Source organism: Carassius auratus, unplaced genomic scaffold (assembly GCF_003368295.1).
Source record: "Carassius auratus strain Wakin unplaced genomic scaffold, ASM336829v1 scaf_tig00216437, whole genome shotgun sequence".
Lineage (NCBI taxonomy): Eukaryota > Metazoa > Chordata > Actinopteri > Cypriniformes > Cyprinidae > Carassius > Carassius auratus.
In genome coordinates this window covers 464374-481391 of record NW_020528572.1, presented here as the reverse complement: position 1 = coordinate 481391, position 17018 = coordinate 464374, and the positions used below count along the sequence as shown (strand labels likewise).

The 17018-nt window shown below is 36.6% G+C and overlaps 1 protein-coding gene across 3 annotated transcripts in view; it reads right to left on the bottom strand.

The window, feature by feature from the left end:
* Nucleotides 1-319: 319 nt before the first annotated feature.
* The window catches only part of LOC113098183 (probable phospholipid-transporting ATPase IH), a 58964-nt gene continuing 42265 nt past the window's right edge, over nt 320-17018 (bottom strand). Inside the window, exons 19-30 of one of the 3 annotated variants that reach the window (XM_026263157.1) lie at nt 15814-16065; nt 15559-15739; nt 14521-14623; nt 14278-14423; nt 13985-14044; nt 13673-13800; nt 12189-12324; nt 11609-11632; nt 8377-8442; nt 8177-8280; nt 7929-8094; nt 320-4680 (exon numbers count right to left, since the gene is read on the bottom strand). In XM_026263157.1, the coding sequence (XP_026118942.1) occupies nt 4408-4680; nt 7929-8094; nt 8177-8280; nt 8377-8442; nt 11609-11632; nt 12189-12324; nt 13673-13800; nt 13985-14044; nt 14278-14423; nt 14521-14623; nt 15559-15739; nt 15814-16065 (1639 nt within the window). In that variant the 3' untranslated portion in view covers nt 320-4407. Of the gene's footprint in view, nt 4681-6344; nt 6423-7928; nt 8095-8176; nt 8281-8376; nt 8443-11608; nt 11633-12188; nt 12325-13672; nt 13801-13984; nt 14045-14277; nt 14424-14520; nt 14624-15558; nt 15740-15813; nt 16066-17018 lie in introns of those variants that run through there. The other 2 variants (XM_026263158.1, XM_026263160.1) reach the window with 2 other exon arrangements.

Sequence of the window (17018 nt, the reverse complement as noted above, 5' to 3'; positions counted from 1 at the left end):
CTTTTTTTCGACATCATTATGACTTAAAGGGGGTATTGGTATATATACATTTCTTACGTTTAATTTATAATGATAATCTGAAAAGAGCTGGTTGTATTTAGAGAATGAATTGTTGAAGCAACCGTAATGCTACACTTTGCTGCCATCTTGAGGTCATATACACACTTTGTGCCATTGGGTTTTCTTCATTATTATTCCAAGGTGAGCAAACACTTTAGCACCAGAAGAATTTGCCTCTTAATGTGAGGTACAAATCTAGTTGCTGTGATATTTCATCGACAATCTCTTCTGTCACAAGGAAAGAGAAAAGTCCTAAGGCTTTCAAACATTTAAATCTCTTTCTTTATTACAAGCATGTTTACTTTTTCTTGCCGTTAATAGCTACAGAAAAAAAAAAAACGGGCAAAAATTCACATATCTACAGATACTTTATCAACCTTTTAAAAACTTTATACAAAAGGAGCCCAAACTGTACATGAATATTACTACATACGTATATGCTGTAAAGTGTACAGTAGTATACATATATACTGTTTATATAATAAATTTATGAGCAACATCACACTTTGTGCAGATAAAACAATAAAAGCTTTAGATATTTAGTTAATCTGAATAGGCTGGCACAGATGAAGCCCCACTACAGGCAATAAAGCCTTCAGTTATAGCAGTAGACATCTAATCAGATATTTGGTCACACCTGCTTTAAAACCAAGTGAGCGTATTTCCTTCAGTCAGTGTGAGCAATGACCATGCATCATTTTAAAAACTAACTCAAACATATTTAAAATCATCAAAAAAACAAACAAACAAAAAAACAGTCTGTTAAAGCAATTTTTTTTACATTTTCATCTTTACTGAAGTGGACTTCTCCCATGACCTTACATTTGGTTGTTTTAGAACTGAACAGTAACATTCTAACTCTGTAACTGTAAGTAGATCTCTTCATCCTCTAGATACAAAAGTAGCAAAAAAGATTTTTTTTTTCACAAGATATACAAAATACCTATTTCATATAGCCTTTTTAGACAGACAGAATACAGTGTTTGCCAGTGCCTGAACGCACCCCTGAGGCAGATAGCGTTCAGTTATCAAATTATTCCTACATTACAAAAACAATAGTTCTGATTTAAAACAACAGTTTGTTAGAAACAAGAAGAAAACACATTTGTGAAGGGACATTTGTTCTAGAACCACCTTATTTTAGCTATGGTAGTTTGTACTTGTCATTCACGGCTATCCAATTAACGCTATGCGATTTTTGTCTAGTGCACAATAGCGCCTTTTTTCTTTTTCGTTACATTCAGGAAGCCAGAAAGAACTGTAAAAGTTAACAAAAACAGGAAATACAGTAGAATGCAAAACAAAAATAAAAATAACAGTAAAAAAAACATGAAATGAACTAGTTTACTCCTATTATATTCATCTAGGCTACTTAAAAATCATAATTTGAGAATCTACGTATAAGCACATTCTTGTTTTGTTTCAGATTTGCCAGCATTGATTAGTACTCGTCATCGTAGATGTGAATCACTTGGGACTAGACTGAAAATGTGAACCAAAATTATTAAAGTGTTTTTCATAAATGAAAATATGACTCAAATGCTTGATAAAGCTCAGTGGTTGGTCCTACGGCATCACACGGCATGCAAAGTTCAGACCTCGATAAACAATAAAATAGACAGTATTTGACAGATTTGACATTCATACAAATAAAATAATACACTTTTGGACCAGAAACAAAGTTATTCAGTCGACATGTTAGGTAATTATGTCATTCATTCATCCACTCAGCCTTTGTAAACCTTGACATCAATATACTCATCAATATATTCTCTATATAGATATAATGTGTGCATGAAAAAGGACATTCTGTTTTTACTATTCTGTGACATTTCATCAACATTAACCCCCCAAAATCACCTTAAACCTTTTAACAAACTATCTATACCCATAAAGCCATTTTTCAATCTGACATTCTCCGTTGCAGGCCGACTGACGGGCAATGAAAACACATGTATGTGTGCGCTTCACTGAACTGAACGCATGAACATACATTGAGGTTAAAAAGCACCAGAAGGCACCTACCCACAAGAAGCTTGGATAACCATCAAAACAGTGGTCTTGATAGTCTTTGACATCACCTGCTTTCTCTCTCTGTCATGGATGATGGTTAAAATGGTGAAATGGGTGACTGGCCTCATCACGAGAACTGAATGACAGGGTGAGCGAAGGACACACATGCAAGGAAAGAAGTGGAGATGAAGAGACGATGCTACAGGAAAGCAACCCGAATGAATGTGAGAAGAAACAAAATGAGAAAAAAAAAAATGCCATGGAATGTGAAGGACAGTTGAAAAAGAGTCATGCAGACAAACGGATGTAGTTTTGATGATCAAATGGTCTGATTTTTAGTTTAGTTTAGTTCCATATCTGTTCCAATGTTATAAACTTAAATGCATTCACACTCAATTCAAATCAGTGTGAATTTGAATTCATTCCGTGGACATAGATAGAAATTAACGTATTTCTATTTGTTTATAAGAATGCTACATTAAAAAGATAAGTCATCGGGTGTTAATTTAATTTGTAATAGTTTTTTTTGGAATTTAAATTGAATTGTATTCACATTCAGTTCACTCAAAATTTGAATCAAATCGATGTGAATTTGAATTCTCTGACAGAACGGAGATGGAATTGAATGCACTTCACAATGTTTATGAGAATGACATTTTTAACAGGTGTGAGGCACATTTCCTGTGAATCATTTTTTAAAAGCTAGAAAAGAGCCATTTCTGTGAATAGTGGTCAAAATAGGACGTCTGTGATGCTGACTTTGATTGGGCTGTTGGTTTAATGAGTTGTTCGTGAACGGTATCACAGGCTAATTTAATCTGATTTATGTCAGATCATAAATTAGTAATTTGCAGCAAAGAAATGATAGCAACCCAGCACAGGGCTCCAACAGTTACATTTATACAGACAAATGGCTTTGGGAACAGTCAAATAGGACATTACAATCATGAAAGTATGCAGATGAGAAAGTTATTTGTACTTTTTGTTAACTGCACAAAGATTTTTATACCAACTGAACTGTTACATTTCATTGGTTTATCTTCAGGAACCCTGGGCTGTGTTGGTGGCACTAGACAATGTTGAATACTACTTTTATCAGCCTCCACTCTCAGCTGGTGCAATGTCAACTTAAGGCAGTGTGGTGGGGTTCTTCTAATGCCATCAAACACTTTCCCTCTATTTCTTTTTGAGCATAAGGCAACTAACACACATTAAAATACTCCGTATTTCATAACCTTTGGCTCCAAACTGTGGTGTAAAAGATGGGAAATGTTTGCATTAAGGCAGAACAGTGTAGCTAAGTTGGCTAGCTTAGCCTTTAGCATTCTGTATCTGGTTCTACACTAAAAAACTAAAGGACTGATTATACATAAGGAACTACAGAATTTTAAAGCAAACCGTCAAGCAGCTAAGAAAGAGTAACTGGTTGTCATAATGACACAAGTCAATGGTTTTACAAACTTTGGAACAAGTAGAACATGAGTGAATTCCCACCTTTTAGAAAATTAAAGGGTGAAACATAATGACAGTCCAGTTACAATTTGTCTTCTCGTAGTTGTTCTAACAAAGGCCTACTTTCACACTCGCTCGCACACACACGTGCACATACACACCGAGTTCGCTCTAGTACAGTGCAGCAACAAAAATGGCCAAATTTAGCCACTTACAATGCAATCGGACAAAGACAATTGCAGGCTATGGAGTGTTCCTCGATAACAGGTTTGCACAAAAGCAACACCAGTTTGTTCTATAATAAAGAAGCACAAGAAAAGAGAAGGAGCACAGAACAAAAAAAAGGGAAAGGGAGACAGTAGAGAACACAGAAAAGAAGAAGAAAAAAAACAGGAACTGTCAGTTTTGAGAGCATCCAAGACCATTTTAACTGTCATCCACATTTACATATAGTGGTAGGGGTTGTGTTTGAGATGGAAAGGTTTGTGCTAACTACTGCCCAGTGTAGGTTTCAACTCACTTTTCACATGAAGGATTTACAAGGGTAGGTCAGCGAACACATAAACCCACAGTGTAAAGGGAACACACTCTCACATTTAAATGTACACACAAAGAAAACAAGGTAAATAGGTCCCAAGGCCGCTAAGCACAGTACGCCACACTCGCAAATGGTGCAGCCAATTCAGTTTGGCCTTCCTCCAGCTTCTAAATTAACACACAGCATCCTCAGCCCATTAGCGTATAGCATAAGAACGCCTTTCAGTGCTTTTGTTTCAGATAAAGGGTAACAAGCCAAGATTGTGTCCCAATCTGGACTCTGGAATAATTGAGGGCTAATTTGATTGGATAAGTAGACTATTTCTTTCATACGGCCCCAGACTGTCATACGGACGTCTCGGGTCCCGGTGTGCTGTAGGCGTAAGCTGCCCCAGAAAATCTTGTGTTTTCTCGGAGGAAGGAGCTGAAGGTGCAGTAGTCAGACCTGCCCCCCCAGTAGGTACACATCAGTTTTTTGGGAGGGGAGGAGTCAGACCTGCGATGGGTGTGGTTCGGGTTTTCGTTGCCTTGTCTGTCGTGTTTCCGCACAGGTGGAGCATGGTGGGAGGACAGGGGGGTGAACTCGGACAGGTGGCCCTTATACAACTTATCGGCATTCTGGAGAAAACAATGAGGAAACAGTGAGAAAGAGAGTGAATTAGCAGACTGCATTGTATACTGGCATGTAAATGCAAGCACTGGTCACATCACAAGCTAAAACAACACAAATCCAAAGCCCCAGCAAAGCAGCAATGAAAAAAACTAAATGTTGCATACAAAATCACATATCCAGTGTTTACCACATGCACAAGTCCAGTCCCAGAAGATGCTAAATTCATTGATTGAGATAAACAGAATAAACAGAATGCAGGGTAAACAGAATGAAAGGTCATTCACCCCAAAATCAAAAGAAACAAAGTTATTGTTTAAATAAAAATTTGGGGTTGGGGAAATTTGTAATGTTTCTGAAAGAAGTCTAACGGGCTCTGCAAAGTTCATATTTATTTGACAGAAATACAGTAAAAACTGTAATATTGTGTTAAAATTTAAAAGAACTGTTCTCTTTTTTCATATATTGTCAAATGTAATTTATTAATGTGATGCAAAGCTGAATTTTCAGCAGGCGTTACAAGCAAATGTACTGTGAAAAATTTAACAAGTAAATTTTTACTTAATTTCCTTAAATAAAGCATAAATACAGTTCCTTGTTTTTGTCTTTTAAGTTTGCAGTGAAACATCAGGACAAGCTCACAAAATTTGTGAGATTCACCAATAATAAGCACATTCTAGGAATGGACATTAAAAGGTGGACACAATCATTTGTAATATATGACAATCTTTTCACTGATTTAGACACAATGTGAAAAAAAAGATTTAAGAACAGACAAAATACCCATGCATGTCAAAGTGTTAGATGTTAAACTGTATGTCAAGCCTGCTGTGTGCATTTGTGTATGTGTCAGAAGAACCCATAGCTGCATATACTGCACACCCCAAACCACAATCCATTCACGTCATTCTGAAGCTTTAAAACCAAACCAGTCTGTACAGTAGGTTCACACCAAACAACAGACCCACACAGGTGCACCAAAGGCATTTTTATCCAGTTCAGCTTTCACTGGAAAGAGCCAATTAGCAGGATTCTGGAATTCTCAGATTGATTCTAGAACTGCACACATCATCTGAGAACTCTAGAGCTCCTCTTGTGTTAAGTGTGGATTAGTTTTATTCTGGCTTTAGTCTTCAACTTCACATTCTCGTTACCATAGAGCTGCTAGGCCTCAGTGGTGTTCTGAACGCCATCTAGCAGTGAATCATGAATGTTTGTCTCAACCCTTTCAAAGATCCTGTCAGCCCTCATTCTCTGTGAAACATCACACACACAAACAGACCCGTGACTCAAATGTGGCATAACAGACCCATCTGCACAATATTTTCTAGACTTTGTCTCGACTTTGAAGTCTCTTGCTGAAACTGAAAGTATGGCAGCAGAAAATGCATTAAACAACTTCATATGGGCAACATAAAATTCACATGTACAAACATAAACATGCACACTTCATGCATGCATGCAGACATGTAAAGTGACGTAATACAAGGCTTAGAATGTAAAGAGAGACACCACAGGGTTCTGCAACACTTGTTATTGGCATGTGAGCCTCATTAATGTTCAGTAGGCCTGTCATACTCGTGACCCTGTTGTGTCCTCACTCGCTGATACACATACACACACACACACACAGACATGCAGAGAGAGTGTGTAGGTTCACCTCCGGCTCAGTTCAGAAACTGACACTGCTGGAGGTCTGGGAGAGCATAAAGATGGTGGACTGCTCAGCAGTGAGACACTGCCGCTTTGTCTGCCATTACCACAGGTCAAGGGTTAAACACACAGGGGAAGGGGAAGGTCAAGCATCAGAGAGGAAGAGAGAAAGAGGGATGGAAGAGGAATAAAAAAAGAAAGGCTTTAGAAAGGTGAACAACCTGTCTAATCCTCGGAGATTAATAAAGGAACTTCAGCAGCTTTCAAAGCATTCAAAGTTTCTGGAAGTGCAAGTGTTAAGTGTTAGATTTAGCATTTTCAAGGTTCTCTTTAAGAATTATTAGTAAAACTTAACAATAATGTTTCACTCCTTTACCATGTTATCCTGATTTGTTATTAACTAAAACACAAACTGTAAAAAATAACTGAAATATAGATGAAATTAAGATGTAAAAAGTATTAAAACCTTCCCAAAAATGAGAAATTTTTAAGTACTAAAATTACTAGAACTAAAACTCAAACACAAGTGCACAAAACAAAATGACTAAAACAAGCTAAAATTAAAATGTAAACAGAAAAATAAATGGTAATTATAAATATTAATATGTACAATAAGAGTATCTTAATAAAACTAAATTAACACTATCAATAACAATCATTGTGCTATTGACAGTTTTTACGGCATTTATTATTCTAGTTTAACGATAATTTATAAAGTAACAATTTATTAATTCATGTTCATTCATAATACATTAATATTAATTTATTCAAGATAACATTATTAAAAAATATATAGAAACATATTTGAAAAATATAGAGTTACTGTACATTAACCAAGATAAATTCTGTATTTTTTTAAATCTACATTTAATGACATTTCAGAACATCAGCATTCTAGAGTTTAATAGGGAAGATGAGTGAAAGGAAAAGCAGCACACGGGTTAAACCAGTGGTAAGGCAGTTTACACACGCACACACTCTAAATTTCCTCCTGAAATGTTTCGTAAAACATAGTATGATAACATACTATGCGTGCACACATGGTGAAATTCCTCAGTATTCATTGTGTCATATACTGTTTGACAAAGAGTCGACAGGTCAAATAAAAGCATTGCATGTCTCAAAGAGTCATCCAACGCAAAGCAAAATCTACAGACGAAGAGAATGGTGAACAGCATCCAGAATCCACTTACGTCAAGCACACTGGGAACCAGTCCGACGCAAGTGTAAATCTGAAGACCAGTTAGTAGCAATGATCAAACTGGAGCACTATTGAGCTGCTTCACCTCAACAATTATTTGATAGAAAATAACACTACTATTTCTTTTAAATTGCTCTATTCTTGCAGAAGGAATGAATCTTAGTTAGGTTAGACAACATTTTAGGTTGATTCAGAAGTTGATGAGAATTAAAAACAAGGCTGCAGTCAATTAGAAAATATCCTGAATCATAGATTGTCTTTAAATTACATGTATATTAATTTATTTTTTCAAATGGCTGTCTATTACTGCAATGAAATACAGACACATTTATATAGATATGACATGTCTACTATCTTTTCATCTCTATGCATATGTAGATAGTGAGTGCTGTGCAGACGTACCTGTATTCTCTCTGTGGTGGTTGGCCATAGAGCTCTACACAACACTTTCTTCACCACATCAGGCAGAAGACTGACTATAATCAGCAGAATGATACTGAGCCATGCAGGACCGCTGGACAACATCTGCATGAACACATAGTACATCCTCTGATAGTTCAGGAAAGGCCTGTAAAAGAACAGAAGGAATCATGTCAGATTCAAATGTATTTGGATTAGTGATATTAAGTGTGTAACGGGGCAGGCCGTACCAAATGATGCCTCCCCACAGGAGGGAGAAGATGACATAGAAAAGCAGTGACCCCCATATGACAAAGTGGTTGATCCACGTCCAGTAATGTGTGTCCAGGGCAAGCTAAAGCATGTAGACACAGTGAGAAACAGGAAGATACAGTTGGTGAAGTTTACAACACCAGTTGGCAACATAACACGCATGTGTCGGATGCATTACCTTTAGTGTGACCGTGAACACCAGGACGGTGAATACCAGTGTTCCAAAGGTCCAGTTTCCAAACATCTGGAACAGAGAAATATTGAAAAAGGCAAAAAAGAGATTGACGCTAATGTATAAACAACCACTGGAATGAGTGCACAGCTCACACTCTCATCAAGTTAATGCATGTTAAAAACTTATGTGCCTTTATTTGTACAATTCAGTAGCACTTGGTAGATTTGCTTGAATTACCTGGTAAAGGAATATAATATAATAATAACAAAACTAATTATTTTGTATTTTTTTTTCATGATACAGAAAATATTTGACAAGAAATGCAAGAAATAATCTATCTATATATATATATATATATATATAAAACATTTAGAATTTCCAGATTTCATTATTTTATGTAGGAATTTATATATATATACATGTATATGTATATACATTTATAATACATCATGACCCTGTACAATGTAATAAAAGAACCTAATAAATTATTAATATACTGTAATTATTTATAATTATATAGTATAATTATATTATATAGTCTATATATATAGACTGTTATCAGATATAATTTACATTTAACATTTTATATTTATATAATAAATCAATACACAAAACATATTTTAGTATCTGCATTTTTATACTAATGGTTGATTACCAATTTTAATTTGACATATGATAGCAGTTTTCCGTATCGGTGCATCTTATTGTATGGACTGCATGAAATAAAACTTGTTAATCATTGCAGAAGTCAAAGAAGCATGTAAAAACCCATCAAAAGTTCCTTTAAAAATATTGCGAATAATTTCCAAGAAATAGTAGCATTATATTATTTTAACGGTGCTGTAAATGAAAGCACTTTTATGTCATCCTACTTGTTTTAAAGAGATTATTAATGATGTCTGGAGCATGGTGATGTCATGTGCATTTTAGATTTTGTCCATAAAAGCCTCATAAATAAAAAGTGAGCTTAGATTGTGCCTTAAAATGTAATAATGGATTCAGTTTTGCAGATTGGCTCGATAAACCTTGGGTGCTGGAAGCTTCTCTGTGTGATAGTGTTTGTATCTTTTGGAAGGATTTGTTCCCTCATTGTTTACGGTCTTGGCAAAGGGCTGAATTTAGACACAATGGATTCTCTTCTAGAACCTTCCCCTGTCTGTGGACCGGCCACACTGTTGATGGCACAATGCAAAACAACATCAACACTATAAAAAGAGCTCTTTATTAAATCACTGCATGTTTACCTTTAAAAATGAATCACAATCAAAGTCAACAAGCCACAGCAAAACACAAGCAGGTCAAAGACTTAGTGACCAGTATAATGTTGATGAGTTGCCAGTTTAAAAAACAAGGACACACAATACAGTAAATGTCAACGAGTTTGAGGAAAATGCATTAACTTACCTTAATGAGCAATCAAAATGAAGTTTAGTGTTAAAAAACAAAAACATGTCAAGGGCAAATGATGTTTAAAGAAGCTGAAAGATTTTTCAAAATGATGAATCTGATATTTCAGCAGTTTTGCAATCGATGATTCTTCTGTTAATGATAGTTTTCCCACTTTCCACAAATAGAGAAAAAACAGTTTGAAGTTCTTTTATTTCTTTATTATTATTATTCAACAAATGGTCAGCTTAAGCCTGTTAATCGCCAATATCAGAGGCTCAAACTAAATGCTACATGCTGTTTTATTTTAAATGTATACAAGTTTGGTAATTTGACAAATCTATAGTTTTTAAAACTATGATTTGTGTGATTTTACTATTTCTCTGGAAATTAATAAATATTAAAACTAAATAGATAAAATGTATAATAATAGAATAACAATAACAATAAAATAATAATAATTTAGATTCAGTGTTTTTTTATAAAATATTTAATTTATTTTTTGTTACTTGCAATAAAGACATTATTAAATGCTATGCATTATTTGTATATAAAATGTACTACAAGAAGAAAGAGACCCTGGGCAATGCAATAAATTTACTTAATAGATAATTAATATATTTAATCAATATATTAATACAATTGTTAATAAAATATATACTCAAAACATAATTTTTTGGTATCTTTTTTAGCAGTAAATAAATAACGAACTAAGTATGATCAAAATGATAACAACCATGATATAATAATAATTTATATTAAATATAAAAACATTAGTTTATCCTTTTTTTATACAAATACTTACAATAAAAGACATTAAGGGCCAGATTTACTATCAGCTTGCATTAGTGCAAACCCTCATTTGGTGTTAAAAAAACTACTGTCAGGACTTACTAAAGACACGCAGTAGGAAATAAGCGCTGAAAAGGCCACCTCACTGAATATGCATTTGTAGGATCTTTACATTTATGATAGGAGAATATTTAAATGATAGCTATAGATAGAATATCACCAATGTGATACTAAGATTTGCTCTAGTCAAGTCACTGGTATTTGCGGCATTATTTAATGTTTCAAAAAAAGCAGGCGGAAGTAATTGCGCTGCTCTTGGTAGATTGCGCTGGTCTTTATGGAAATTAGATGTTACGTCTGTGTGCATCTTGTCATTAAATCACCTGCAAAATGTTTTCCTCCCATCTGTGCTTTAATGAAATTTACCCTGTTTAGTAAATCTGCCCCTAAATGTTAAACGCATTAAATCTTATACATCATCTTATATACTTTTCACAAATAAAGTAAAATATTGAAATGTTAATGAGCCACTAATTTATACCCTATTTGTGGAAAAAGCCTCCAGCATCCCTTCGAATTAAACGTTTCTGAATAGATTCTCTTCCATGCAACACGTACTGCACCAAACAAAGTGAACTGTTGAATCCTCTTGCTCATTCATTTGCCCTTGCAGTGAGTCATGAGAGGATGCATGTGTATCCTACAGGCCGATGAGGATGAGTATGACGACAACATCCCTCCAAATTGGGGGTTTGCAAAAAACACAGTCGCAAGGTGACACACGGGACGGACACAAACTCCTACTCGAACACAAGATGACAGACAGAGGAAGATGAACGGGGGGCTTGCTACTCTATACCTACAGTGGCTGGTCCTCGGTACAGGGGACACTGGGATGCCGTACGGTACTGTTGGAGAGCTACGATGGCAGTGAACGGTTAGTGTTAGTAGACACTATGTGAGTGGGAGTGGCTTTAGGGTGAGGGGAGGGGCTGAGGAAGGGTACAGTAAAACTAGAACTAAAAATAGGATGAGAAACAGATAGGGACAGGCTTACCATCTGTGTGTTGGTGGCCATTAGCTGAAGGAAAGGAAGAGAAGCAGAAAAGAAAAGAAAGGCAAAAGGGGGGCAGGTAAAAGGAGGAAAAGATAGAGGGAGATAGAGAAAGAGAGAAAGAGAAGAAAACGAAAGGGGACAGGGAGCAAGAAAGTAAAGAAAAAATTAGGATGTTATAACTGAAAGTAAATCAAACAGGTAAAAAAGCAATCCAAAAAGGTTACTATGATTTAACTTAATGGTACAGAGAAAGATGTCTGGTCTGACTGATTAACCAGCATGCTTTGTGTCGCATAAATGAATGGAGAAGCACCTGTAATGACTTCAAACATACGCAAAGGAGGTTGGATCAAGACCGCAGTTAAACCACAAGTACTGTATGTACATTACAAACCACTTTTAACCACAAGATAACTCACTCAACAAGCATTGGCCCCCCAATCAATCTGTATGCGACTGCTTTATTTGACTGAGAAAAACAATGAGCTCAAGAAATGAAAACGGCTGGTTAAGTTGATCAAATAAAACACACACAGAAAACTTGAAAAGGAAATCCTGGTTTAGACCGTGACTGCATTACCTGTCCGTTGCTGGTGAAGGTTGTGTTGTCGAAAAGGAAGAAAGCACCAAAGAAGAAGACCAAGGCATCAAAAACCCCCAGAAATGTCCAGTAGATGAAGGTGGGCCATCTCAGGAGGGAATTCTTGGCAATATCTCTGTAAAAAAGAGAGATATTAAAAATGAACATATAAAGATAAACCGCATATTGTTAGCAAAATCACACGGTATAATGTAACTGTTACACTTTACAGACCTTTAACAGATGTACATTTAACATTCAAGTGCATTTCAAAATCATGTATAAGGATATATCAATAATTCAACTGACTAAAACTAAAACTGTTAAAAAATATTGTTTGTTGAAATAAAGCTAAAATGAAAACTCAGTTTAGTCTCGAGCCACACTTGAGTTTGGAAAGATCATTTCAAATGACAGTGAAATTGGGGTCAAAAAAAATATATCAGATCAGCACTTTTTCTAGTGAGAATGTCCTTGATAGCTACAAGTGGCACACTGTGTCAGTAATGAACACTATATATTGAACAAGCAATGCAGAAAGAAAAAATGCAGTGTCAGGACATTTGGTGATTAAATGTAGAGCTTTTCTAACGGTATTTCTGCAAAGTGTAGTGCGTAAACTGAGTTTAGTGCAAGGGTCTGTGCAGCTATGTGTTGCCAAAGGCTGATGGAACAATTATAGCAGCTTCATATTTGGAAGCAGCATGTTCATGTGATTAAGTGAGAAAACCTGGAGGCTCACAATCAGAACGAACATTTTATTCAAGGGGAAAATATAGAGGGTTAGACTGGGCTACATGAATGGGCTTTTGTTGTTTGAATGGGCCAGTGCTGTGCTGTCACTATGACCGGCATTGGTTGAATATATATATATATGCGTTTTAGTTTAATGAAGTCGGAAAAGCAAATAAAAATAAAAACACTTTCACTTAAGTATTTCAAAAGTGCTTTATGAATATGCTATGAAGTCTCAGGGACAACAAATCTTAGGATAAGAAATAATGAGTGTTTTGAGTCTTAGCGAACCAACAGTCATGCAAAATCAAGGCCAAGGTGAGTATAAATAGCCAGTGTTGACAGGGATTTATCAGTAGGTCTCACAGAGGGACCCAGAAATAGAATAGTCAACAGCACCAAAATACCTCCCCTGTACACGTGATGACACGTACCACATATCATGTATCAGTCAATAAAACAACTCAAACCTAACTCCATTCTGGCTTTCCATTTTGGGTGAATTGTTTCTCATTGTTCAAACACATGCTTTACATGTATGCATTTAGCAGTGCATTCTGGCTATACATTTTTTTTTTACCAGTATGTGTGTTACCTGGGAATCGAACCCACAAACCTTTGCGCTGCTAATGCAATGATCTACCACTGAGTCACATGAACTCAATTAAGCTTTAAGTTTAAAGTATAATTATCGCATCACATTCAGACCATAGGTGTAGATAAAGGTGAAACCCGAACGTTCCTCGCACCTATAGAGAGTAGGGTCCCGTTTGAGGATGTCCATGTTGATGTGCTGCTCCATCAGACTGTAGAGGAGGATGGGTAATGAGGTGAAGCTGATATTGTACAGGGTCAGATATGCCGTGTCATAGAGTGGCTGCAGAGGGACAAAAACAATTACACCAGTGTGCTATAGTGGAGTCAAATCAACCATTAGGTTCAGTGTAAGCACAGAAGAGAAATCGTTTTGTCTTTTAACTACATACACTTTCATATTCCATCTCTTTCAAATGTAGTGTAATAGTGATAGACCTTTAAGACACTTAGAGGTATGCGTTTACCTGCTGAGAGAAGCCACAGAAGAACTGATAGAGAAACTGAGGGAAGATGAAGCACACATTCTGTGGAGAGAAAAATGCAACGGCATTAGAATTGCATTTTCAACACGATAGTTCAGTGGTTTAGTCAGAACTCCTGGGAAAAAGTAGCACCCACACATATTAAGCAACTTTTTTCCCTGTGTTTAAAACTGCAGGCAATGTTGTTTGTGTTGTGTCAGCCAGCATTCAGCTATTTTGCTTGAGATTATCTTTTTTATTTTGAGTGTCTGCACATTTTGTTTGTTTGAGTATACCTTATAGAAGAAGTACTGGACCAGCTCAGCGATCCTGATGTAGTAGTAGTGTCCGTGTACCAGCAGCATCTTCTTCAGGTGTTTGAATTTGGTAATTGCATAGTCGCTGTTACGGGCCGCCTGACGCCCCTCTTTACCCATGATCCCTAGCGGCAGATTAACCAGTCAACAGGCATGCAAGGGATTGCTGATAGTTGTTAAACGGAAGCCTATCAGAGATTTTGTATGCAAGCATGAAATCACCTATGCCCACGTGCGCTTCCAGAATCATGCTGACGTCATTGGCTCCGTCCCCGATGGCCAGTGTGATGGGGCGTTCTTTTGATGCTTTTATCATCTTAACAATCTGAAAGAATGGTTTATTTTCCACAGTTCTGAGAGATTAGATTTTTAATCAGGGTTTTGGGCTGCACATGTGACTGAGGCGATGGGACAATATGATCCTATCTGACACGAAATGACTATTTAATTTAGCTTTTGGTACACATGAATTGCATGTGATTTTACTGTTCGTTTCACATCGATAACTGTCTTGTAATGCTTTGACTTCTCTCACTTTCTGACTTTACAGGCTCTGGCTTTCCCAGCAGCCAAAGAGAATGAGTGACAGGTTTAGAGTGCAGTAAATGACCAGAGCCTCTTTAGATTGCGCTGTGTAACTCACAAGCTGAGAGATTACAATAAGGGAATGAGGACAACCTTTCTCTGGCAGGTAGCTGTTTTTGTGTGAGTCAGGTTTTATCATCATTGTGGGGACTAAATGTCCGCAAATAGACACGAATGCCTTTAGTCCCTCTTAGCCAATGGAAACCACAAGGAAAATGGCTTAAACTACAAAATATATAAGAAACATTTTTATTCAGCAAGGATGCATTTAAGTGATGCATCAAAAGTGACAGTAAAGCCTTTTCCATTGCAACAAAAATACATAAAAAATATATGCTGCTCTTTTAAATTCTTAAAAAAAATAAATAGAACTGTGATTATACGAAATGTTTCTTTAACACCAAATCACTGTTGTTAAGTGATTACTAATCGACTAATCGCTGCTGAAATTTCAGCTTTGCCATCACAGGAATAAATAAATGAAATTGAAAACGTCTTTAAAAACATTTAAATATAATACAATCCCAAAAACTTTTTTTTTTGAATGATTTCAAATTATATACTGTTTCACAATATTACTCTTTTTACAGTTTTTCAAAACAGTTCATTCAAAACCCTTACATCTTACCCCACTCATGTTAGTGTATACTCTTTGAGAATGAAGTGTTGTAGTACCTGTGCTTTTTGTAAGGGTGCCATGCGGCAGCAGAGAACAGCACTGCAGTTCCTGCAGATTTCCAGGAAAATCTCCTTATAGTTCCCTCCGCTGCTGGTTCCTTCCTGTGGTGGCTTCAGAACAGCTGAGAGTGTCGCCCCATCGATTATCAGACCATAGTCTTGGTAATCACCTGAGAGCCTGTGGGGATCATTGTATGTGTGAAGGTGTGTGAGAATCAATGTGTGCATGTAAATGTATTGTACTGTACCTACCCTGAGAAAGTGTCCCTGGTCATGCTGCCATGCTGTCTCAGGACCGTTCTGCTCAGATCGAACAGGACGTCATGGAGAGTCTGCTCCTCTGTCCGCTTGGTTGTCAGTTCCAGGATTTGTGTATTGCGATGGAACAACTTGCTAGCATAGCATGTGGCTGCTGCCGTCTCCATTTTGTCCCCTGTGAGGACCCAAACCTTCATACCAGCCTTGTGCAGGGACTCAATGGTGTCGGCCGCTTTATCCTGCAGCCTGAAACATCAAATGACAACCAAGATTATTTTAAAAGCAGTTCATGCACACAGTCCTGAGTCTTTGGATAGTTTTAAATGCAATTTTAAAGAAACTTACAGTTTGAAAAGTTTTTAAAACACATTTGTAATTTAATGTTTACACGATCTTTAAAAAGTCTGAAGTTAATATGTCACACTCTGACAAAACAGTAGCCAAAGAACAAGATCAAATATACAAAGTGACAATTACACAGTTGTTGCTTTGACAGCCCAATCGTCTCAATTGCATAGTAGAAGCAGAAAGATTTGGCATAGTATATAGCAATCCTGTGTACTTGATTCTTTGCGCAGTGCTGGAGTGAAAGTTAATGGACAGTGCTCTGCATGGCTCGGTGGCGGGGAGGTCTTTTACTGCAGTGTGATGTCTCAGCCCACTTAGCTCAGTAATTAAGCAGCCCAGCAGTCAGGATTCACAGTGCCACCATTGCCAGATAATTAAGACTCCACCCCCCACTGCACCTCACTCACATCCCAGCGACGCAGGAAGTGACATTCTCACAAAGACTCCCGGGAAGAAACCACAAGACGTTCTACTACACTACCTATTAAACACTCTAATAACATGAATCGCATTTCACCTAACAACATTTTATTGAAGCTAAACAAATTCCCCAAGTTAAGCAACATCCTAGTTGAGTCATAACATTCTTTCTGACTTCCCCAACATCCTATTTGGCTTTGTATTTTTTAAATTCTTGGCTTAAAGTTGACAGACAATCTGATTTTATGTTATATGCTTCCTTAAATACACTTTGCTGGGTTTCTTGGTGCACAATTAATCCACTGTCTTCATGATAACATGTGCTGTCTCTAAAATGGCTTTTCTTTGCAAATGATGTCACCTAGGCCAAGGGGGCGGGAAAACTAATGTTACCCAATAGACAAATAGCTATTTAAGGCATTGTATTAGGC